This window comes from Macaca nemestrina, chromosome 1 (genome assembly GCF_043159975.1).
Source record: "Macaca nemestrina isolate mMacNem1 chromosome 1, mMacNem.hap1, whole genome shotgun sequence".
Lineage (NCBI taxonomy): Eukaryota > Metazoa > Chordata > Mammalia > Primates > Cercopithecidae > Macaca > Macaca nemestrina.
In genome coordinates this window covers 35,059,666-35,085,956 of record NC_092125.1, presented here as the reverse complement: position 1 = coordinate 35,085,956, position 26,291 = coordinate 35,059,666, and the positions used below count along the sequence as shown (strand labels likewise).

The 26,291-nt window shown below is 42.3% G+C and overlaps 1 protein-coding gene and 1 long non-coding RNA gene across 4 annotated transcripts in view; one reads left to right on the top strand and one right to left on the bottom strand.

The window, feature by feature from the left end:
• The window catches only part of LOC139357702 (uncharacterized), a 66,396-nt gene extending 46,760 nt beyond the window's left edge, over positions 1–19,636 (top strand). Inside the window, exon 4 of the long non-coding RNA XR_011611304.1 lies at positions 19,083–19,636. This is a non-coding gene — a long non-coding RNA (uncharacterized lncRNA). The remainder of the gene's footprint in view (positions 1–19,082) is intronic.
• LOC105484478 (BMP/retinoic acid inducible neural specific 2) overlaps positions 11,377–26,291 on the bottom strand; it is a 112,245-nt gene continuing 97,330 nt past the window's right edge. For all 3 annotated transcript variants that reach the window (XM_011746135.3, XM_011746134.3, XM_011746136.2), the window contains 4 exons: positions 22,476–22,581; positions 19,630–19,866; positions 17,292–17,514; positions 11,377–15,676 (listed from right to left, as the gene is read on the bottom strand). In XM_011746135.3, coding sequence (XP_011744437.1) covers positions 14,560–15,676; positions 17,292–17,514; positions 19,630–19,866; positions 22,476–22,581 — 1,683 coding nt within the window. In that variant the 3' untranslated portion in view covers positions 11,377–14,559. The remainder of the gene's footprint in view (positions 15,677–17,291; positions 17,515–19,629; positions 19,867–22,475; positions 22,582–26,291) is intronic.

Below are 26,291 nucleotides of genomic sequence, written 5' to 3'. Positions count from 1 at the left end.
AGTGTCAGACAGATCATTGAAGCAGAAAACTAACAAAGAAACTCTGAATTTAAACACAATTCTTGACCAATTGGACCTAATAGAACACTACAACTACAGAATTACAGAACACTTCACCCAACAACACCAGAATATACATTCTTTTCATCTGTACACAGAACATATTCTAAGATTGACCACATGCTCAGTCATAAAGCAAGTCTCAACAAAGTAAAAAAAAAAAAAAAAAAAAACTGAAATCATACCAAGCACACTCTCAGACCGCAATGCAATAAAATAGAAATTCATATCTAGATCTCTGAAAACTACCCAAATACAGGGAAATCAAACTTTCTCCTGAATAACTTCTTGATGAACATTCAAATCAAGGCAGAAATAAAGAATAAATTTTGAAGTTAATGAAACAGGAACACCACTTACCAAAATATCTGGGATGCAGCTAATGCAGTATTAAGAGGAAAGTTCATAGTGCTAAATGTCTTCATCAAGAAGTTAGAAAGATCTCAAATTAACAATCTAACTTCATACCTAAAGGAATTAGAAAAAAAGAACAAACCAACTCCAAAGCTAGCAGAAGAGAAGATGTAACTGAAATTCAAGAAGAACTGAGCAAAAGTGAGACCAAAAAATCTATACAAAAGATAAAAGAAACTAAGAGTTAGTTCCTCAAAAGAACAAACAAAATTGATAGAATGCTAGCTAGAGTAACAAAGAAAAAAAAAAAAGAAGAACCAAATAAACACAATCAGAAATGACAAAGGAGACATTACAACTTTGCATTTCTGATCCCACAGAAATACAAAAGATCCTCATAGAGTACTATGAACAACTCTATGCACACAAGTTAGAAAATCTAGAGGAAAGATATAAATTCCTGGAAATGCAAAATCTCCCAAGATTGAATCAGGAAGATATTGAAACCCTGAATAGATCAATATCAAGTTACAAAAGTGAATTAGTAATAAAAAACCTACCAACCAAAGAAAGCCCCAAACTAGATGGATTCACAGCTGAATTCTACCAGAAATACAAAGAGCTGATACTAATCCTACTAAAACTATTCCAAAAAATTGAGGAGAAGGGGCTCCTCCCTAATTCATTCTATAAAGACAGCATCAGCCTGGTACCAAAATATGGCAGAGACACAATGGCAAAATAAAACTTTAAGTCAATATACCTGATGAACATAGATGCAAAAATCCTCAACAAATACTAGCAAACTTAATCCAGTAGTACATCAAAAAGTTAATGTATACCAATCAAGTAGTCTTTATTCCTGGAATGCAAGACTGGTTCAACATACACAAATCAATAAATGTGATTCACTACATAAACATAATTAAAATAAAAAAATCATATGATTATCTCAAAAGATGCAGAAAAAACTCTCAAAAAAAAATCCAATATTCCTTCATGATAAAGACAGTTAACAGATTAGGCACTGAAGGAACATACCTCACATTGGTTTCTTACCCTGTAGAATAAGAGACATTATAGTAGGGAAAGCCAAGTGGATGTCTGTGAATCTGTGCCCTCATTCAAACTAAGACAGTAAATAAAACATTAATACTGCAACCAGGGAAAATGGTAGAGATTAGTGCTAACTTAAAAGGTGCAAAGAATTCAAGGGTGATGGTTTGTATCAAATCTCTATTCAATTAACCAGAATGGACCCTTCTAAAATGGAATGAATCACAGTTGAAGGAATTACTACTGCAAACTTAATCAAATAGTGGCCCTAATTGTAGCTGTTATGCCAAATGTAAATTTACAAAAGCTGATTACTGCAGCCTCCAGTCTGCAGCCTGACTATTGATCTGGTAAGTGCATTCTTTTCCATCCCTATCAGAAAGGAGAATCAGAAGAAGTTCACACTTGTGTGATAAGAACAAGAGTATACAATTGTGATCTTGTCTCAGGTTGTTAACACTTTGACTCTCTGTCATAATATTACTAGAAGGGAGATGGGGTGTCTGGCATTCTTCAGAACATCACACTGGCCCAGTATCATGGTAGTCAGATCACATTAGCAAAAAGTGGCAAGTGTATTGGAAGCCTGGGCAAAGCACATGTGCTGCAGGAGGTGGTGATTAAAGCTTCATAACTCAGCACATCAATAAAACTTTCAAGGGTCTGCTATGGTTTGAATGTGTCCCCCCACAAATCCATTTGTTGGGAACATAGTCTCCCATGCAAGAGTGTTAAACGGTAGGACCTTTAAGAGGTGATTATGTCATGAAGGCTCTGCACTCATGAACGCATTAATGTCATTACTGCAAGAGTGGTTTGGTTATTGCAGGAGTGACTTCTTGATATAAGAATGGGTTCAGCCCAACCCCTTTCACATTCTCATGCTCTTCTACTTTCTGTCATAGGATAATGTAGCAAGAAGGCCCTTGCCAGATGTGGGCCTCTTGATTTTGGACTTCCCAGCACCCAGAACTGTAAGAAATAAATTTATATTAATTACAAATCATCCAGCCTGTGGTATTCCATTATAGTGGCATTAAATAGACTAAGACAGAGTCCACCGTTCTGGAGAATACTAGGATATTCCCTCCAAATTAAATTAAAAGTTGTTGCACCTTACACCTCTCACTACTAAAAAAGAATAGCACAAATATTGATAGTTTATTCTGGTTCAGAAGGGAGCATATTTTGTATGAAGGAATACTGCCCTAAGCCATTTGCTGGATAACACAAAAATCTGTGAGCTTTGAGTATTGTTCAGAGCAGGAAAGAGCTCTCAGAAGAAGGACAAGGCTGTGGTAAAAATGGTCTTGACACTTGAACTATCTAACCTAGGAGCACCTTTAGTGGTAGAGACATCAATGACAGGAAGCATCATGTATAGAGTTTATGGAAAGCCTCAATAGAAGAATCACATTGTAGAATTCTGGGGTTCTGGAAAAAGTCCATGCCATCTATAACAAAGAACTATATACCATCCAAAATTAGTTCCTGTTGTGATACTGGGCCCTAGTAAACACAGAGCTTTTGATCATAAAGCACCAAGGAACCTTATGGGCGCCAGAGTTACCTATTACTAGGTGAGTTGAGTCAAAGCCATCCCATCATCAAGTGAGACCTGTCTTGCAGCAATCCATTCTAAGATGGACACGGTACAGCCAAGATTTGGCACAAGCAGGGCTGGAGAGCATAAGTAAGCTAAGCAATAGTTGACACACAGCCCCATGCCATCCCTCACTGTTGCACTAGCATTTCTCTCAAAGCTCACACATATGGCTTAATAGAAGGGCCTTAACAACCACCTAAAAGAGAAGTAAAAAGGCCAAGCTTTATTTATAGTGAGCTTCTGACAGATAGTGATGAGGGAAATCCTCCCAATGGGCAAAGATCTGACGTAGTGTGCTATTGGTCATCAACTTTGTGTTGAAAGAACAGTGGCCAAAGGCAGAAATACAGATACATGAACTGATGGGCAATGATGAATGGCTTGGTTGTTTGGTCAAGAACATGGAAAGAGAAAGATTAGATGAGCAGAGACAAGGAGGTCTGGGAAAGAGACATGCGGATAGATCTATGGAAGTGGACAGGAAGTATGAAGGTTTTTGAATTGCATGGTAGTGCCCACCAGAGAAAAATCTATTATAGAAAAGGTATTAAACAACTAGATGTAATGATTTGGTCAGCTGATGAAAGCCAATCCCTTTTGTTGGCAACTCTGGTACTGGTAAAATGGGTGCATGAACTAAATAGCTACATGGCAAGGATAGAGACTATGAATGGGGTTCCCATTTATTAAGCCTGATTCATTTACTGCTAGTGTACAGTGGTCCTTGGGGACAGCTAAGAATGTTGGAGGTGGGCTAAGATTTTTGAACAAATACCCTGGATTATTAATTGTTCTCATCCTTTTACCATATTAGCTTTTGAGTGCCTTAGTGCTGACAGTAATATTTTTTGTAAGCCAGTTTGACTCTACAGTAAAACAATTCTCTCAGATGCTTCTAGTAAGAATATAAGAAAGAATTTCTCCTGCCCCTACTCTGAAAGCAAGAGCCAGAATACATTGGCCAAAGGAGGGGCATTACATATGAAGGGCATAGCAAAATTATCTACAATAGGGGATGATATGATCTTATATATTGAAAACTCTAAGGAATTCACATACAAAAATGCCCTAATGAATGAGAATTAATAAGTTTAGCAAGGTTGCAGGATATAAGATCAACATACAAAAATTAAGTGTAGTTCTACACATAAACAAAGACGGGTGGATCACAAGGTCAGGAGATCAAGACCATCCTGGCTAACACGGTGAAACCTCATCTGTACTAAAAAAATACAAAAAACTAGCCGGGCGAGGTGGCGGGTGCCTGTAGTCCCAGCTACTCGGGAGGCTGAGGCAGGAGAATGGCGTAAACCCGGGAGGCGGAGCTTGCAGTGAGCTGAGATAAAAAAAAAAAAAAAAAAGAACAATCCAAACATGAAATTAGGGAAACAATTTCATTTACAGTATCATCAAAAAGAATAAAATACTTAGGAAGAAATATAACAAAAGAAGTATAAGAGTTGAATACTGAAAACTATAAACTATTATCAAGAGAAATTAAAGACTTAAATCAATGGAAGGACATTCTGTATTCACAGATCAGAAAACTTAATATTGTTAAGATAAAAACAGTCCCCAAATTGATTCAAAGATTCAACACAATTGCTATTAAATCCCAGCTGTCTTTGTTTAGCAGAATTTGATTAACTAAACTTAAAATTTATATGAAAACGCAAGGGACCCAGAATAGCCAAAAAATCATGACAAGGGAAAACAAAGTTAAAGGATATACATTTCCTCATTTCCAACTGTACTACAAAGATACAACAATAAAGACAATACCTTTTTGTACTGGTATAAAAATAGACACATAGATCAATAAAATAAAATTGAGGGGCCAGAAATCAAGCCATACATTTATGGTCAATCGATTTTGATACAAGTGCCAAGACAATTCCACAAGGGAAGAAGACTTTTCAACAAATGGTGCTGAGACAACTGGACATCCACATGCAAAATAATAAAGTTGGACCCCAATCTAATACCATATATAATAATTAAAACAAAATGAATCAGAGGCCTCAAACTAAAACATAAAACTAAGAAACTCTTAGAATAAAACATAGGCATAAATCTTTGTGACTTTTGATTTGGCAATGCTTCCTAAGATATGACACCAAAAGTATAAACAGCAACAAAAGGGTACAAAAATTGATCGTCATCAAAACTTAAAACTTATGGTCCAAAGGACACTATCAAGAAAATAAAAGGACCACTCAAACAATGGGAGAAAATCAAGACCTGATAAAGGTCTAGTATGCAGAATATATAAAGAAAGAACTCCTAGAACTGAACAGTAAAAAGAAAAGTAGCCCATTTAAAAAGATGAAAAAATATTTAAATAGACATTTTTTCCAAAGAAGATATACAAATGACCAATAAGCATATGAAATGATGCTCAATATCATTAGTTGTTAGGGAAATGTAAATGAAAACGACAATGAGATACCATTTCCCACCCACTAGGATGGCAATAATCAAAAGACAGATAATGACATGTGTTGAAAAGAATGTGATAATGGGAGTGCAAAATAGTGCAGCTGCTTTGGAAAATGGACTGACGGTTCCTTAAAACATTATAGAGTTCCATGGTGCCCAGTAATTCCATGTTAGGCATATACCCCAAACAACTCAAAACACAAATGTTCATAGCAGCATTATTGATAATAGCCAAAAAGTGTAAATGATACAAATAACCATAATCTGATGAATAAATAAACAAAAATGTGCTATATTCATTCAATGGAATATTATTCAGTCATAAAAAGGAATGATATCATGATGCATGCTGCAGCATAGATGAACCTTGAAAACATTACACTAAGTGAAAGACAGCAGACACAGAAGGCCACATAGTGTATGACTCCATTTATACGAAAGGTTTGAAATAGGCAAATCCACAGAGACAGGAAATAGAGACTGCCAGGGGTTGGGGCCTAGATAAGAATGGGGAATGATTGCTACTGGGTATAAGATTTCTTTCTTGGGTGATATAAATGTTCTGGAATTGGATAGTGGCAATCTATGCACAGCATTTTGAATAAAAATTACTGAATCGTACACCTTAAAGGGGTGAAATTTTTGGTATATGAATTATATATCCATAAAGCTGTTATTTGTAAAAGAGGAATGAAATGAAGGCATTGGCCCAGGAGGCTGGGTATGGAATGTGAACATCAGGCTAACTTATCATTGTGTCTAGGAATATGTGCCTAGACATAGGTGCTCCCATTGCTTGGAACATTATCCTTCACCTTTCAGCCTATGCACTTCTTATACTTCTATTATAACAGGAATATAAACTCTGCTTCCCTTCTGTCTGTATCTAAAAACCTTATGGCAGTACTGCACCCTGGTTCCTCATCAAAGAATTCAACCAGGGATTGACTGCAATCCGGTACTTGCCGTAAGTGCACTTAAGATGTGCTATTTGAAAGAGGCAGTCTAATGGGCATGTTAACTAGCCATTTTCTTAGACACTCCAAGCTCTATCACTGTAATAAGCTGTATCATCAAAACAATGTTCCCAGGCCACATGACCCAGCAGGGCACAGCATAACTCATTTCAGCAATGAGTTATGCTGTAATATTATATTCTCTGCTTTAATAGAGGGTCTACATAAAAAATATCTATTTCAATGGCTTATCTGTGTCTTCCACGAAACTGTAATTGAAGAGCCGTTTCATTACATTATCCGATGACTCTTATGTAAGGGCCCAGATGATAAATTCCTCTTTGCTTCCAGGAAGTTTGCTTCTGCAGGTAGATAATATGGATGTTTCCTTTCCTTCCCTCCCCTCCCCTCTCCTTCTCTCCCTTTCCCTTCCCTTGCCTTTTCCTCAAACATGGAAACTATCTAACAGAATGAAAAACCCTACACTTATTGAGCATGTGCTCCAAGCGTGACCCTGCTCTTTATATGTTTTATCTTATTTTACCATCACAATATCCTAAGAGATACACACTTCATTGCTCTTCTTTTACAGATGTGCAAACTGAGGCTGAAATAAATTAAATGACATATCCAGACCCTCACATCTTGTAAGTGGCAGCGATGGGGTTGAGTCAAAGCAGCCTGATTCCAGAAAGCATGTTAAATCCTGTTCATTCTTTCACTTAGCCATGGAACTTCCCCACAAGTTTCATTTTCTAAGTCATCTGCAAACCTTTAGAATTAAAAAAATGTACATACTCAACCCATGTTTGCGTTGTTTCCCACAGCTCCTAGCTGAAAATGCTTAATAAATATTTTGGGTTGATTCATTCTTCCAAGTCCTGAAATCTTTGGAAGAATAACCCTACAAAAATTGTGGCAGTTGTTTTTATTAATGGTGCGAGGGTGGTAATCACACAGGTTGGAGGAGAGAAGGATAGAACTGAAAACAAAACTAATTCATTTCAGTTTTCAGATGGGGTGCCTAGGGGGTACATGGCACCTACGTAGTCTAAAGTCTGGGAGTTCTGGGTGCTTGTATGTTGTTGGTGTGGATTTAATCACCTCATCTGATGTATGTTTTCATAGAGTGATAGATACTTGCTGTTCCACTTCTGAACATATTTGCTTTGATACGCTTGGGGAAAAGACCTCTATTCAGCCAGCATGATTCATGGGGCTGCTTATCTTTAAACACACATTGATAAGCAAGCTAGCTCAGAGCCCTCAGAATTTTGACTTAGTTAAGTTTCCTTTCTTTTCTCTCAGCTCCCTATTCTCACTCCATTTGTGTAGGTCAGACACTTGGCTTCTCATTGGTTAAGAAAATAAAGGCCAGTAGAGCACCAAGATTTTCATAAGTGAAGTCACCACCTCAGAGCCAGCAATTGACCCTTTGGTTTCTTAGCCTCTATCCTTCCTGTGAAGCTCTTACTTTTGAGCCGTGAGTACTGCAGGAATATAACATAATAAGAACATAATATAATAAGACTCTCTGGGAGCTTGCTCCTCAAAGTGTGGTCCATGGGCCAGCAGCATCAGCATCACCTGGGAGCTTGTTAGAAATGCAGAATCTGGGGCCCACTACAGACTTAGTGCATCAGAATCTGCAGGTTAATTTAAGTCAGGGAAGCACTGGTTATGCAACACTGCACCTTAAGGAGTGGAGGCATCTCATCTACCAAACAGAGCTCCCATGGAAGTCCCACAAGTATTCCTCGAACTGAATAACAAGTGCTAACTTGGTGCTCAGGAGTCAGAAATTAGGGTACCCAACACGTAGTGTGTGGCTTCAATGGGGCTCTGCTGCTGTTATTGCTCTTTTCTGCTCTCTGAGAAGGGATGCACTTGTTATATTTTAAGTCTTTCCCTCTACTGAGATGTAAAGCATCTGGATACTTGGGACATTGCTCCCGCTTTATTAGAAGGCTCACAACAAATACCATTAGTCTCTTCCAGGGAGTGACATGCTCTCTTTCTATGCTGCATCAATACTTTGTACGTCCCTACTAAGAATGCGCCACTCTGAATTGTTCATACATCCCACTGCCCCGCTCCCCACCCCACATCATATTGCACAATTGTTTCTGGTCTGGAAACATGTTTTATAGAGTTTTGAATATCCTGCACCTAGCCTAGTGCCTATCACTGAAGAAAGGAAAGAAGGAAGGAAGGAAGGAAGGAAGGAAGGAAGGAAGGAAGGAAGGAAGGAAGGAAGGAAGGAAGGAAGGAGGGAGGGAGGGAGGGAGGGAGGGAGGGAGGGAGGGAGGGAGGGAGGGAGGGAAGGAAGGAAGGAAGGAAGGAAGGAAGGAAGGAAGGAAGGAAGGAAGGAAGGAATATTGATTGAGTTTTAGGGAATTGAAGGGACACATTCTGAATGTTGGGGAGTATGGAGCAAACATATGCAAGGAGGTGAATGTTCAGGAAGAGAAGGGAATGAAAAATTTTAGGGAGGTGAGGATGTAGCAGTTGAGTCACATATGAGACAAATCAAGAATAAAGGTCACTTAAATGGTAAGTGTGGATCCAACATGCAAATCCAGATCTGACTTTACATCCTACACAGTCTCCTGTGCCACACTGCTTGTAACATCATGAAATGATAACAGAAGTACAATCAGTACCTGCATGGGAAGTCCAACTTACTCTTCCATAGGAGAGCAAACTGGGGGTCAGAGAAGTGGAGAGCCTTGCTCACAAATACAGAGCTGGCTGGTAGCAGCACCAGAATGAGAAACCAGAAGAAATCTGTGTGTCTAATGCCATCAGACTACCTAAATTTCCCAACCTATCCTTCCTCCTTAACATGCGGAGTGCATGTTCTAGAGAGAAGGAAAGCATGCCAGGAGTTCAAGCCACAGTTTTGTTTCTTGGGTAAGATGACTCCCTTGGCCCTTGCTCTTTGTGATTTGCTGTTGGTAGCAGCCAGGACTCTTAGTATACAGCAGAGTATCACTGCATTACTCTCCTTGGCCATGACCCTAGATCTAGACCACAGGAACTACACAGCGCAAGACCTTTGGATGCTGGTGGGACCCAGTCACCTCTAGACTTCACATGGAGGAAGTTTTCAGAAATTATCAAATTTTTAATGACATTCAAACTCTCCAATTGGTGGTTTATAGAAAACAGCAACAAATTGAAGGCAGGATGTTGCAATTAAAAAGCATGGAGCTGAGATGGTGGTCATCAGGAAACCAGCAAGTTAATCACTCTATTTCCAGCCTAGATGGAAACAGGCCTACTCTGTGCTTCAAGCTTCTAAGGGGTGAAACTTCAGTCCTTTTCTTTCACTTGTCACAGTAGCTGATTATTTTTGCTAAAATCAATTACAGGGAAAAGTTTGAAGATACCTCCATCTCATAGAAGCCTTCTTCTCCTCCCTGGAAAACTGCCTTCTCTCCTCCATCCCCACACTCCTAAGGCCTGGCCAAGGTCCCTGTCATCTCTAGGACCCAAATGTCACTTACTGGCAAAGAGAGGTAGAGAAGAAACCAGATGAGACTTCTATTCCTAGCTCTGATAATAGACACAACCATGAGAAAGTTTTTTAACTTCTCAATTTTTTTTTTTTTTTTTTTTTTTTGACACGGAGTTTCGCCCTGTCGCCTAGGCTGGAGTGCAATAAATAGTGCAATCTTGACTCACTGCAGCCTCTCCCTCCCACGTTCCAGCGATTCTCCTGCCTCAGCCTTCCTGGTAGCTGGGATTACAGGCACACACCATCACGCCCAGCTAGTTTTTTGTATTTTTAGTAGAGAGGGTTTCACTGTGTTGGCCAGGCTGGTCTCGAACTCCTGACCGCAAGTGATCCACCTGTCTTGGCCTCCCAAAGTGCTGGGATTACAGGCATGAGCCACCAGGCCTGGCAAACTACTCAGTTGTTTCTTTTTTCTTTTTTTTGGTAGAGGAGGGGGAATACAGTCTCACTCTGTCGTCACTCAGGCTGGAGTGCAGTGGTGTGATTTTGGCTCACTGCAACCTCCGCCTGCTGGGTTCAAGCAATTCTCCTGCCTCAGCCTCCCGAGTAGCTGGGACTACAGGCATGTGCCACCATGCCCGGCTAACTTTTGTGTTTTTAGTAGAGACGGGGTGTCACCATGCTAGCCAGGCTAGTCTTGAACTCCTGACCACATGATCCACCTGCCTTGGCCTCCCAAAGTGCTGGGATTACAGGCATGAGCTGCTGCGCCCAGCCAACTTCTCAATTTTTTAACCTCTTTTTCCTCATGTCAAAAATGAGACTGTTTTACTAGATGACTTCTAAAAATCTTCCAACTCTAAAAATCTAATTTTCTATCTTGCCATTGGGTTAACTTCTAAGACTGATTTCTTTTTCAGGGTATTTTAGTTATCATGCAGAATATAATGGCCAAAAAATAAAAATAAAAAATGATTTTTCTGACATGCAAAAGAATAGACCTATCTGATGAAATTACAGACTTTCAAGTGGCATTTTGGGACAGGATATCATGTAGGCAACATATTCTGTCTACTTACAAGGCAGCTTTGCCTATCATGACCACTATTTTTATATTTTGATAAAGAAAAAAATAACACAGAAGAACTGGAACTAAACTATTAGTAATACCCAGTATTGGAAGTGATCTTCATTTATGTTTTTGGCTGTTGATGCATGAGTGTGCTTCCAGAGCATAGCAATATTTTATTAGCAGCAGGTATTAAATATATTATTTAGTATTAGAAATATTAGTCTCAAGTATTAGGGCAGATTAGCATTTGATGTATTAGTTCTTTGGGGTTACAATTAAAACTTGAATTCCTAATTGTTATTATCCAATGCATAGTAGGAAGTATATTGTGATTTTGCTCTTAATTCTACAATGAGTTCACCAACACTGATAATCCAGTACTAATTCATGACAATTCTTTATTTGTAACTGTGTCTGTGAATAGGTGGTTCACATATTTTGGTTATTATAGACTTTAAAGGTGACAGTTTCAACTGAGGACAGCCTTTTCTTATTATGGCATTTCTTAGCCAAGCTTTCTGAAAAAACTCTGTGTTAAACTCATGGTTTCAAGCCTTTGAAAGCTTCTTAAAGGATGCTACTCATCCCTTACACCCCCTCTTCTTCCACCTGTGTTCTAGAAGCAAAGTCTTTGGCCTGCTCCTTTGACACAAGCTCTTCTACACCAAGCACCCTATCACTGTCCCAGAACAGACAAATCAGACATCTATCACAGATAACAGATGACTAGGTCAAATATAGACATTTCTACCTCTGTAATTAATATTTGTTAGGCCCTCTATCAATACGATACTTGCATCTGGAATCAAAGGCACCACTAAATATTTACCAGTGTGTAGTAGTACTTTTAGATGGAGTTGGTACACTATGCTTCATAGTTTAAACCTCCAGACAGGCAAGATGTGGAAAGCTTAGGAAATGGATGCATATGTTCCCTAAAGCCACAATACATCACACCATCATCTTCCTGAAACCCTCCCAAGACAAGAGATCTTGTATTTCTGAAATAAACAGACACAGCATCCTTACTAATAACTCCATAGGTGCAATTTTTTCCCAGTCTGGTCACTGATACAAAGACAGATGGCTGAGGTTTCCCACCCCTCACCACAACTGTGGGAATACCCTAGGTGGGATGTGAGCCCTCATGTGATGACTCTGTTCCCACTAGGACAGTCACGCTTGTGCTACTGAGGCTCCACACTGCTTTGTGCACTGTACATTCTCAATGGCTGTCCTCCCCACTCTGAGTATTGCTGTGCCTGGCAGTTGACAGTTTGCTAAAGGTGCACCTTTAATTAATGAGTAAGAGTCCCTGTCCACACTCCTACTGCCTGTAGACATACACTTTCAGAGCGCTAAAATCAGACTCCGGTATCTACCACTCAAACCCCATCACTGGAAGGTATCAAAGCCTTCCCACCATTTGTCACCCCCTTCCCACCAAAAGCACCCTCATCGGTTACATCTCAACACTCCCGCTGATGGTGTCATCTGCCTATTCCATCTCCCATGGGTGAGGAGCTCTGTACAAACTTCCCAAAGCAAGCAGTGGCTTTAACTAGAAATAGACAGCCAATAACCGTGCTCACCCCAGATCATCCTATCACTCTGTATTGCTACCCTGGAAGCCTTCAGAAAAGTGATGAAGAAAGAAATGCCCCAGGCTGCTTATCTACCAAGGATTTCAGTTTCTTATAGGTTGAAAGACCATGCAATGATTAAATATAATGTCAAATTCTTCCGCATGCAATAATAAACATAGAAGGCCCCCGGGCAGAGAGACATAATCATCGTCTCATTGTCTTCCATTTCACTTTATGCCAACTGAGATATATACCACAGATAGGAAATGAGATACTTCATATTTATGTGGTGACTCTCTCCTGAATAAAATGGGGGTTGTCATGCCTATGCATTGTGGTTGGAATGTGAAGCATAGACAGAGAAGTGATTCTCCAAAAGAGATGCTATGAAGTGATTCTCATACCACCTGGAGGGAGGCACTAGGAGAAAAGGATGCATTGTTCTGTGTCCTATACGTCAAAGCTGCTATTTGGTTGGGAATGTGGTAATCAGACAGAATGGAGGGAGCCGATGCTACATTTCCGTCTTTCCCAGTTTTCTCAAAGGGTGATCCCATACCATAAGATGCAGCGTATGGGAAATTCTCCTGATGTCTGCAGCAGTGTCGGCAAACAGGAGCCCCTTTAGCAGGACTTTTTCCAGTGCAAAGACTGCAGTTCCTCTTCGAAGCAAGGCCTTTTTAACTACTCTCCCCATCATGGGAAATCCTGGTTTGAGGACTCATGTTAACCCTCACACCCAGAGAGAAGAAAAGGTGGTGGGAGTGTAGTGAGATAACTCTCTGGGATAGTTCTACCTCACTTCTCATTTAATCTCTCTCTCTCATACACCCCTCACACCCCAGTCAGCACAGGCACTCATTCCCTTGTGTAACTTGCGTATCTGTCAATCAACCAGCCTCCCACACAGTACTATCTCTGCTTCATGGACACTCTTGTGTCATGCAAATAGCAATTAAAAAGAAAAATCCAGGTAACCCAGGGAACGATACTCTCTTTTGTTCTTTTTTCTCTCATTTTTCCCACTAAAAAAGGCCTTTCCAAAAATATATTAAACCAGGTAAATGTTTACTTAGATGTTCAGGTGGTTGGAGCAGATTGACAAGGAAAACAATCACAAAATAAATAATTTTGTTTTGTTTTTTTGTTATTTTTTTAAAAAAAGAACATTTTCCTACACATTGTCTCTCTCTCTCTCTCTCTAACTTGATAGAGCTGCTTTCTTGGACAGAGAGATGCTGTTGGAAAGGAGCTCTGAAGGAACCACAAGGGGAACTGGTAACAATCCAGGGCCCTGAAACTTGGTGGGGGGAGGAGGCAGCAGAGAAGGAGGAGTAAGGGAGGGGAGCAAGGAGGCCGCTGCCTGCCCTTGGCACTCGTTCCTCTGTTGGTTGTACTTCTCATGTTTCCCAGTCAGCATTTGGGAGGGCACAGAGGAGGCAGCATACAAAAGTAAGAACCAATGTCAGGATTCACAAAACAACAACATTTTAAGAAATCTGGTTAAAAAGAATACAAAAGTGACTCCACAGAGGGGGAGGAAGAGCTCCGACCCCTCCCATTGTCCCCTCTTGCTTTCTTGAATGACAAGAATCACTTTTAAGGATTTTTGTTTGTTTCATGGTTCGGCTGGTTCTTTTTCTTAATCTCTTCCTTGGCTCCTTTCTTTCAATTGCATTCATTTTAGAAAGCACCGATCGACTTTACAGATCCGAGGCTGCTGAGCTGTAGCCTCCCTGTGCCAGTGTGTGTGTGTGTGTGTGTGTGTGTGTCTGTGTCTGTGTACGCGCATGTGCACAGTAGCTGTCTCTCTCGCCTGCTTCAGCTCGAGCCTCAAGGTCCCATCTGCTGGATGCCGAAAGTCTCGTGGTGGGAGCATACCCTGTTGGCACTAAGGTGAGGGCTTAGATTATCTTTGTACCCCAGATTCATGGATCGCCTCCTTGCCCAGTGCTGAAGTGGGCCGCCCATTAGCTACAGAGTTTGCCGGTTTCATATTCCACAGGGTTTGGCAGCTTAGAATTGAAAGCCCTCAGGGAGGACTGGATCCTGCCCACCTCATTGTTGGCCAGCTTGAGCCGATGCCGGAGCAAGCAGGAGAAAAGGTCAAGTCGGACTTTGCCAGGTGGAGAAAGCTGGTTCACCCGGTCCCTGAGCTCAATGAGCTGCAAGAGTGCAGAGTCCTGGGAACCTTGAGTATATGGGTAGTCCAGCTGGAGAATTAGGTCCCGGATAGCATCTGGGTCAAAGGGCAGGCTGTAGCCAAAGACCTGCAAGGTGTTAATTTTCATGTAACCCAAATTCTTAGAGGGATCAGTCATCTCCAGGGGCTCATAGTAGATTGTCTCATTGGAGCTGTCATCCAGGGATTTGATGCGGCTCCGTAGGTAAACATGAACTGTCTCAAAGAAAGTCTTCCACCTATTCCCCAAGGTGATAGTCCAGTTTTGGCACTGGGCAGCTGCATCCACGTTAGTCCTTTCCCAGTCAGGAAAGCTGCCCTCATTCACAGGCATGAACCAGCTCTCAGAGTGGCTGCCCCCAAAGGGGTTGACATAGATGGCCATGACAGGCTCCAGGGTGCTGTTCTTGGTGAGACAGATCTGCAAGGACAAGGCCAACATCACGTGCACCAGCCCAGGCTTGTACTTGTTGCTCTTCAGGGTGAGCAGCATGCGCTTCCTCCAGGAAGGGTCAAACCAGCTGCCCAGCCGCATGTCATTGCTGATGAATATGGAGTGTACCTCAATGCGGCTATCCTGCTTCTGCAGCAGGTACTTTAGCTCCAGGTCCTGCAAGTCTGTCTCCAGCCCAAGAAAGTTCTCCAGGGACTCAGCCACCTCTGGCCGGCACAGCCCCTGGGCCAGCACATAGCCTGGATTGCAGCTCCCACAGCGTGTGCTATTGTCTGGAGCACAGTGGGCACACGCGGGCCCTTCGCCCAAGGCACATGGGATGGGGCCCTGGCAGGAAGATTGATCATAAGGGCAGGTGCAGCTGTGGCTCTGTTCCAGGAAAGTGCCAGGAAAGGTGCTTTCCCCACAGTAGAGGAGGGACTGGATTCGGTTCCACCAGTAGGACAAGGACCTTTGGGAGCAGAGATAAAATGAAGTAAGAGTGAAAAGAAGTCACACACTGACACCCTCCCTAAGGGTAGCAAGACATTGACCACTAGGCATGGAAGGCAATGAGGAAGATAAAATCCCTGAGATCTCTGAGTGGTGGAAACTCTACTTTACTACTTTGGACTAATTGAGCAAAGCCTAGAGTTCTGTGTCTGATGGGTCAGCACCAGAAATACTGGACACCAAACTTGTACTGAGAGCAACTAGGCTCATCTCTCCCAAGTCCTCCTTCATTCCCTTATTCAAAAACCTACAGAGGATCTCCAGCATCTTTTGTGTCAAATCTGTTTTCAGTCTTCTAAATAAGATGGCTCTTCAAATCTTCTAACTTCTTGCCAATTTTCATTCCCTCTTCAAGGTTTCTGTCCTTTCTCTTCTCTCTGCTCCTCTCACTCCTCCACCAAGAGCAGAAATTTTCTATGGCTGATTCTCTTAAAATTTTGATTTTAGCTCTTATGTTACCTCTTCAGAGAAGTCTACCCTGATGTCCCTGCCAGAAGAACCACTGCACTCACTCTCCATCACATCACTCTGTTTTATTCAATCCATGACAATTATCAGTATCTGAAATTATTTATTTATTGTTTACTTGTTTATAAACTTCTTCCCTGTTAATAAATACCATGAAAGCAGGAACACTGTCTTGAGACCAACAGCTTCTCAGAAATGAGAATTGTTTCTATGCATGGTAAGCATTTAATCATTATTTGTTGAAAGAAGAATAAATGAACTCCTCTCAAAACCTCTTCTTTGTACGCTTCCCTTCTTACCTGTGCCTCTGATAGAGCTGCACCACTGGGTTGCTGGCTGTGAAGGTGGCCTCCTTGACTTGGAAGACTGTCCTACCTCACGTGTACCAGAGCAATTTCCCTCTCTTCCAAGACTTTCTTCTCCAAGGAAGCTTTCCTTTCTGGTTTTTACCTCTAGGAGACTATCCCTTTGATTTATGTTCCACCACCACAAATTTAAGTGGTTGCCACATAGTTATAATTTTCTAGTTTTTATGTTTCTGTTTGTTAAATCTTTCCAATTCATGAATACCCCTGCAGCTTAATAGTAAGGCATGGAATATGGATTCAAAAACTTGTCAAATAAATAAATGAATGAGTGGATGAACAAGTGGATGCCTGTAATGATACAGCCCCACTCTATCCCTGAGGGTGCAGGTCTCTACTTTCTTTCCTCCTGTGACCCAGAGCAGAATCATTTGTTTGACACAAGCCAGTGTGTGTGTTTTTCATCAGATGCAATAGCTGGATGAAATTTAACTCCATCCCTTTTTTTCTTAGACTTATTAAAATGGAAATCAGTAAATGAGAATTAGAGCATTACTAGAATAACATTTGAATCAACTATAATTTAGATAAAAGTAAAATCAGCCCATCTTTTTTTTCTCTGTCTCACTTCAGACACAGCTCACAGCTGAGAATGACACACATGAGTAGGCTGAGATAACTGGAAGGCTATGTGTGAGTCACCACTCCCAGATCCCCTACATTGGACAGAGGGTTCTCCTTGGCCTCAGCAGCTGTCGGGGGAGGTGCTGAGCTCTGCTCTAGCATCCAGGGAGCGCTCACCTCTCCTTGGGCAGGCGGAAGCGAGGCTGGCGATGACAGCGCTTGCAGAGGTTGAAGAGCCGGCGGACGATCCGATGGGTCTTTTTGAACAGCACTTTCAAGCCAGCTCCCAGCTGCTGGTAGCGGTGCTGAAGGCTGGTGTCCATGGCCCAGAACTGGGAGATAGCTGTGGAGTTCAGGAACCGGTCATCGGGCAGCCTTTTCAGCAGGGCCTGGAACTCTTCTGTGAACAAGAACGCAGGACCTGAGCTGAGGGGCAGCTATGCAGAGCTCTGGTAGGGACAGGTGGACACTGCCCAGATCCAGGGCCCTTCAGAGTTACTGCATGAGGAAGGAGGCTGCTTTTTTAAAAATCAACACCTTTATTGAGAAATAATTAACAAGTTGTAAAATATGGCCTTGTGAATTTTCTCATCTTTTCTACCCCTATGCCTCTGAATTTCAAAATAGATCTCTGCCACCCTCAGAGGGGCCAGAGCTCCTGCTATTGCAAATGACATTGGATGCATCTCTTTCCCCCTTTATACTTCCTTCTGAGACATCCACAACACTATCTCAGGCCAATCCTCTTCAGTAGCACCACAACACCCATATGGAACATGTGGGGCCCTCGTGAAGGTGAGTGTGCACCCAGACTGGCACAAGTAGGCCCAGAGAAGATGCAGCACCTAGCTCAGAAATCTTTCTAGAAATCCTCCAGTCCCTGAGACCGGCCTCTCCCATCCATATCCTCCTCTCTGACTGTCTAAGATACTCTTCTTCTCTTTTCGGCTTCAGTTCTTGGGCAGATACCCATTCTGCCCTACAGCAAATTTAGAAGCAATCTGCCTTCTGCTTCTAAGTTCCTGCTGAGTCTAGGTTCTCCTTAGAGCTTCCTGGGCACACCATGGCTTCTGAACTCATGCGCAGGTTTCTGTGCATTGCTCTGCTTTTCCTTGGGACCTGCAGCTGCCAGGTCTCCTGGTGGAGGTCTAGAGAGCCCTGATTTATTCATTAGCAGTAACTCATAGTAGTAAAGGCCCAAAGTCATGTTATGGACCATAACCTACCACCATAGCCCAAAGCATGGGGCTGGGGACTGGAATGTGATATTCTCCTTAGCTACTAAATGCCTTGTCCAGGACTTAAAATGGCAACCCCTGGGGCCTCAGCTCATTTTCATTTCTCATGTACCTGGTTCCTCATTTCCCCGGAAGACTGGAGAAGCATGCCTAGTAATGGCACTAACATCTAGTATGTGCACAGTTAAAACATTTGAGTATATGGAAGAGCATGCAGAACAAAAAGGCAAACTCCCATGTGTCTGCCATTAGCTTTTGCCATTCTGCCATATTGGCTTCAGATTTTTTTCTTTAAGAAATAAAGCAAACCAAATATACTGCACATGAGGGCCCTAAACTTCCCTTTCTCTCTATCCAGATATAACCACTCTCTTGATGTTTTCTTTTCCATTATCACATATTTTTAATTTTTTTACAAATGTAGTTATCCATAAAAGTATCATGTATTGGGTATCCTGTTTGTAAACATTATATAAATAGTATTAAACATGTATTATATTTAATAAATTATAGTATTATATGAAGACATTATATAAATATATATAATGTAACCTTTTTGTCTTGGTTTGTTTTATTTAATATTATGTTTTTGAACTATAACCACATAAATATCATTCATTTAGTGTTGAAATGTGCAAATATACCATGCAGAGTTATTTATACATTGAATTCATCTACATGATCTCATGTGAGCCTTCCATTCACTATTATCACCCTCCCTCTTTTTCAGATGAGGAAACTCAGACCTTGAGAAGCTGCACGGCTAATCCAAGGTCATAAAGCTTGTCAAACCAGGCAAGGATGCAAAACTAGTTCTCTTGAATCTGGGTCTCAAGGTAACTGATATTAGCTTTAACAGCAACAAACAACAACTGAATTGTATTGGATGTCATCTAGAACCATTCTATGCACTTCATTTATTCAACACATATTTATAGTGAACCTTATGTGCAAGCATTGCTCTAGGCACTGTGGAATCAGTAGCAAACAAGACAAACAAGGTCTATGTCCTTAATTATGTTTATCTTAGTTTATTAAGTCCTTAAAACACGCCTATGTAAATGGACATAATACCAATGTCCTAGAAAAAAATGAAACCACTTGAGCCTCAGGGTGGTGATATAACCTGGTTGAGGTTACAGACATAGTAACTGGCCGTGTCAGGATCCCCATGAGGATCCTCACCTCTCAAGTTTTGTTCTCCCCAAGTTCTTGCTCTGCACCTCACAGCCACCTCTCATTGACAGGGAGGAATTCTGGGTCAGCTGGCTGCTCACCTGACTCTTCAAACTGCCGGTTGTGAGTGGCCCAGGAGTCTTGGATCTGCAGCAGGCTGTCCTCCATGGCCTGGATGTCAGCATCAGGGCAGTTGCATTCAGGGAAGGTGGGGCTGCACTTGCACCAGCAGTCATTCTCCTTGCAGACGAGCTCACCCTCAGAGCTGCATGTGATGTAGCTGAGTGCTGCGGCTACAAAGCGCTCACGCAGATACTCAGGCAGCAGCACCTGAAGGCCTGGGGAAAGGATGTGTCAAGGAATCTCTGGGAAGAACCAGTGAGGACTCAGTTTTCCATGCCCAAGGCTGCAGGAACCCCAGCTGGGGTTCTGCTGACTTGTGCATCCTGGGTCCAAGCATGGTCACCCCAGGGCCTGATCCTGCTGAGCTTGTTGGGAGAGAAGGCTACTGCTGCCCCAGTGACAGATGGGGGAGGATCTGAAAATGCAGATGGGAACATCAAAGCCCAAGGCTTAGCCAAACCCCTCAGATCAGCCAAATTGAGAGCGTGCATATCATAAGCACAGGCTTATTGGCTACACATCAGCATTTCTGGGATGGAAACGGGAAGATGTTTCAGATAAAAGAAGAGCTTACAGCCCTCTTGGGCAAGAAAACAAGGTTTGATGGGCTTTTTGCCCTGCCTTCTGTAGCCATCCTCCTGTTTTTAGCTTAACTGAGATCAGCAGTAGGCATCCTAGGACATTGTTGAATTCTGACCCTTCTGGGCCTTCCACCCCAGCCCTGATGACCAGGGAAGCTGTCCTGGTTAAGAGATAGGAACAGATATTGTGGGTATACAGTGTCCAGGTACTATGTTGAGTACTTTTTATATATGATTGCAAATAACATTTGTGCTCATACTGAGGTTTTTATAGGTAAGGAAATCCAAGCCCTAAGACCACAGTGACCTGCCCAAATCACAGCACTCATAGAATCTGCTTAGTTTCAGATCCTGCCCTTGTCTCATCAGCTAATACTATTTTAACTGGGACTGCCTGTCCTATTTCAATAGGATTTAACTCTTAAGAAGATTTGAAGATGGGATGGTGGTCAATGCCCTGAGATCAGTCATGCCTGGATAGATATGAATGGCTCTCAGCTCTCTTCCAATTAGCTTCTGATCTTGGATACAATGCACTAAATTGCTCTGAGCTTCAGTTTTCTCACCCAACTGCAGTAACTACCAGTTTACCTATAGCAGAACATACTCCTAGTTGGCTTCAAGCCACTCACAAGGCGGCTGCTGGAAGCTTACCAAAGGATGAACAAAGGGTAGGCGCACCTTTGGATGCAGTCTGGGCCACATTCGAGGTCAGATCTGCAGGAGGCTCCCCCAGTAGGGACATTGTGAAACCTTGTGCCAGGAAAGTGAGGAATATAAGAATTTCTGGATATGGCGAGCTACTCTTTCCTCAAATGTCTGCCAGCTGTTTATTTTTAGGCCCTTGACCTTGTCCTTGGCAGGAAACCAGAGAACTCAAAGTATGTATCCCAGTCTCAGCAGGCCTCAAAATATAACTTAAAATTGCCAGCAGCAGTGGGTGTTTGTTGTTCTTTCTTGAGGTCTACCTCCAATTCTGAACTGCCCCTAAATTTTCCTTTCTTGGCACTGTGCCTACTGTGGCATTTGAGTGGTTCTCCTCACACACCCCGTCCACATGCTTGCTTTCAGCACTCACCCTTTCCAAGTTCGTTCCTTTCACCTCCCCCATCACATCCCTCCTCCTCACCAGAACACTTCCCATGCTATAAAATAAGTGCCCCGAGAAATGTCTGCATGAGTGATGGGCTATAAAATTAAATAGCATAAACTATTCCAAATGAACAACTAGACATATTGAACTTCACTCACTGCTACTTTCCAGACACAAACCCAGCCCATCCAGGGACCTCAGTGAAGAGGAATGCTAATTGCCTTAGGTAGCTCTAAATAAATGAGTTTTTAATCCTCTTTCTTATATATTTCTTTATTCCTAAAGCATTGCTGGGTCGCATTTGACTCAGGTTGCCTGGAATTTGTAATCGTAGATCCTGGGTGAGGGTTATTGATTTTGTAATGCTGAGACAGTAATATCTTAAACAGAGTACAATTCAGTTAGGCCTTGAGAAAAATGAAGTTTTCCCACTGAACCAGTTTGCATAGCCCTGCCCCCAGGATGTCTGTGGGGAACAGAGAGCAAGAGATGCACGTCTGCCCTTAGCCCCCAACCTCCAGAGTTAGTGTAGTTTTCTTTCCCTTTTCTTTCACAGTTTTGCTTGTTCTGTCTCAAATCAAATTCTTATTCTTCTCAAACTCATCTCCTGACTTTGAATCACCCATTTGCAAGATCACAGACAGATAACAGAAAGCAGGGGCCACCTTCAAACTGTGGTTCCAGTAAGTAGTGGTTCCCCACTTTGTATAGCTATTAGTTGAGCTGGATGGTAGTCTTATAACCACTCTGTAAAGGCCAGCTATTCCTCAATGTGTCTTTGGGATAAAGCAGAGAGTTTTCTGGGAAATGAAGATCGTTGAACTAGGTAAAGGCTTATAAGGATGGGTATGCTGTTCCTTACAGGATTGTGACAGAGGACTTGAGATGGAATGTGAAGCGGGATGATTGAGGTGTCATGTGATATGAGCAATAGATCTGGGGTACAGGGCAAACCATACCAGAAAGTTTCTTAAAACATGATGGAAAGTTGTTAAATACAGGTCCCAGAACTTGTGGTAGTGCTTGTCTTAAGAAAGGTTTCATCAAATGGAACAGGCAGAATTTATCCTGCTATTTGATCTAGGTTTTTTTTGTTTTTTGTTTTTTAATCAGGTGTGAAAGGTATGAAAACTATCACAGTGCTGCTTACCAAGTAACTGCACTTTGTTCTCCGGACTCTGTACCAGGACAGAACTGACTGAGTCCAGATTGTCATAGTTGCTGCAGCCCAGAGGACCGGTCCTGGTCTCGGTGACCTAGAAAAGGAAGGAGTAGGGAGTGGGTTTAGATAACAAGTGGAGACTCCCTTTGTACTTCCCTTCTCCAGCTGCTCCAGCTCCAGCTCCACATCCTGTCCTCGACCAGCTACAGCAGTGATACGTGCCTTTTCGTACTCCAGAGGTAGAAAGTCACTTTCTTCCTTGTCCTGAGGCAGTGAGTGTCTGTTACATATGGCTGGCTGGCAGCAGCAGTTGTATGTAAGTGAGAGCCTTTCAGAGAGAGCCAAAGGGAATTTGTGTCTGGAAAGGCGGAGAATGCTGGAGAAGGAGTGAAACCTTAAGCTCGAGTCACCCCTTCTCCCTCCAGAAGAAGGCAAGAGGCCATATGTGGTCCCTGTCAGCCTGCTGGCAAGCCCAGCTGCATCCACTTGATGTGCTACTCACAGGCTTTATGGATCCTAAAGATGAACAGCACTAGAGAAATATGAGTTATGAGTATTAGTATTAGTATTAAACATTTAAGTCCCACCTCGGCACTGAGACGTCCTTAGAGAAAATCAGCCATGGGCTTACTGCATATTTTAATACATATATTAAATATACATAAATTCTTATAGCCATGTAATATTCCAAAACACCATAGAGTCATTTTAAAATATTATAAAGTTGGCCCATCAGTTTTCCCTGATGTTTAAAGTATAAGATGAAAAATGGGAAGCTTTAAATGCACTGAAATAATTATGTAATAAGAATGATGGGGACCAGAGGCCCTTTCTTCTCAGGATCTCTGAAGGCTTTGCCAACAATCAATCAACCAATCAATGAGTATTTATTGAGCAGCCACTGTTTAATTCCATGCAATTCTTCAAACATTTATAGAGCACCTTTCCTGAAGTTCATCGTGGAAGCCCAATCTGACACGTCTGATCTCCTCTTCTGGTTTCAGCACCCCCTGCTTTGCAGTAGGCACAGGAGTTGCAGTTTTGCATCTCTTTCTGCAAGAATGTGATCCATGTCTGGATCCTACACACTATAGGCTCCAAAGAGGGAAGCTCGTGTTTATTTTGCTCACCATTTTGTCGACAGCAATTAACAGTTTCTGGCACATGGTAGGTACTCAATAAACAAGAGAATGCACATATAATATGTTCCAGGCTTTTCAGGGTAGGGAAGTGTGTGCAACAATGTACACACCTCCAGGAGGTCATAACCTGTGGGGGAGGCAGGTGCATACACAGCTGACTGACAGACATCCAAGTCACGGTAGGAGCCCGCATCATGATGAGCTCTAAGGAAGCACAGCTCTAAACAAAGGGAAACAAGAGAGGAAGTAGCAGAGGAGGCACCATCTGTGTTGGTCCCTAAGGAGAAGTAGGGAGTAGACAGGTGGGAAGAGAGGAAATGTACTACGAGGAAAAGGAGAAGGGGCAGTGTGATCTCTGCAGCACACAGGCTTGGAAGTGCATAGTGCATGTGTCTAGCACCCTGCCTTGTTACCATGGTGAATATGAAAGTGTAAGGGACATTCTTCAAGGGAGTTTAGTAGACCTAGGTTTAAAAAACACACATAGAGCAGAGTGATAAAGTGAGAGATTGCGTGATGCTGAGCAAAAACAATCAGGAGAGAGGCAGGAGGGATTCCTGTAGCTTGAAGTAGTCCACGAATGCTTTATGAAGGAAGTAAGCCATGAATTCGTTTTCAAGAATGAGTAGGGGTGGCAAGGAAGGGAGGGGAAATTGAATAAAGAAGGGTAACTCCACACAAATACCAAAGGGTAGCAATAGGCACAAAGCGTGAGAGGCAGCAGGGAGAACTAGACCGAGGCCACGCCAGGGGCAGGGACAGCTTCTCTACAGTTTTCCAAATTCTTCCTCCAAGAGCATCCTACTTAACTTTCCCAAGAACTCACCGGAACAAATCTCATTACTATCACTCTCCAAGGAGGAAAGTAAAGTTCAGAGAGTTATAGTCCTTGAGACCACAGAGCTGATGAGTAGCAGAAACAGGATTCTAACTTTACAGTCCTCAGACTCCAGTTCAATACCCTTTTGTCTCCTGAGCAGGCAGGTCAAAGGACTATAGAAAATAGAGTCTAAATCCTTTACATGCCATCACTGTCAAACACAAGTATTCTAAACAGACCAGTCCACCCAAAATATTTTAGTGATCTGCTCTCTCCTCAGAATGTTAACATTGAGCAAAACAAATTGTACTGACTTCAGATCAGTTTGATTATCCTTACAATGCAGACCAGGAAACCAAGGCTCAGATAAGTTAAATGACTTATTCCAGGTCATACAGTCACCCGCAAGGATAAGATTTATTTGGCTCATTCATTCATTCTTTTATTTACTCATTTGTTCATTTAACAAATATTCAAGGAGCATCTGGAACTCACAGATGAATAAGACATAGTCATGGCCAGTAAGGAGCTTAGAGACAAGTGGAAATGTACTTAAATAATCCCAGTGTTCTGGCTGTTACACATGAGCCTGCCTCCCTCCACATGTGGACACAGGTGCTGAATCATGTTTCTTTATTGGGTGAGTGGGTGATTGACTACTGGTCAGACTGTACTTGGGAAGCAGAGACAGCCTCATTTCAAGGTGAAGTCTTCACTTTCTTTATGGTGTCGAATTCCCCCTATGAAGAGCCATGGCCAATGACTGTCCCAGCTACTCTGGGGAAGTTTGCCCCTCTAGGTTAGGGTGGGCTGAAGGACAGAGGTGGGACACAGGGGTATGGTATTTGGAGGCTTGCCTGTCCCTGCCTACAGGTAAGCTGGCCACTCCATCATCATTGGGGTTTTCACTGGCTTATCCATCCACTTACTCCTGACTTGGCCACTCACCAATCAGGTCCAGGAAAAAAGGAAGCTAACAAGCCTTAAGTGGGAAAAAGATGCGACCCAAAGAGGAGGACAGGCTAGAGAACAGCCACAATAGGAGCTTTCCTTTCCTTCCCCTTCTCCCTCCCCCATCCTTACCTGCCACCAATGCATCTGCTCCCCACCCCCCCTCCCCCAACCACCATCATCTTGTTCATCATGCTGGGCTATCTTTGATTCAATTTTCTGACCTTTACTTTGCTGTTTCTAAAGGTCAGTCCCAAAAGAGGACAATCAATTTGGTAAGTCATTGAAAGGGTGTGAGTAACTTCACTTTAATTGTGGCACAAGGATGGGAATTAGGAGAAAAATAACATGATCCTTATGCTCATTTCCTGTTAGAGTGAAGAACCTGAAGAGTGAGGAAGGCCCACTCAAGTTTCACTAGTTCCCAAAGTCATAGTGCTTTTCATTGCTATTCTGCTCTGAGATGCTGTCTTCTCCCTTCAGAAGTAAGGAGGTGAAAAGAATAGAGGGAGCTGGAGAGGGACCCGTTGCAGTTTTTGCCTGAGTACTGACTTGAGTAAGCAGAATAGCCTGAGACACCCCCAATCCCTCGCCCCAAAGTGAGGAAAACCTCAGCATCTCTGGAGGATTGTTCAAGAGAATCCTGCACTTTTCTCTGTAGAAGACGCAGACAGCTTTGGCAGATTATAAAGAGAGCCTGTACAGGTAATGGAGAGTGCAGTTCACTCAGGCACACACTGTTCAAAGAATGCCTCAGATAAGCTTTCAGAAAGGGCCAATAATTGTGTGCTAACTGGTCTGTTGACAGAGACCATCCTGCCTTGAGAAAGCCCTGATGGACCTCAGGTTCATTAGCACATCAAATTTTCCATAAATACCAGATCGTGCAAA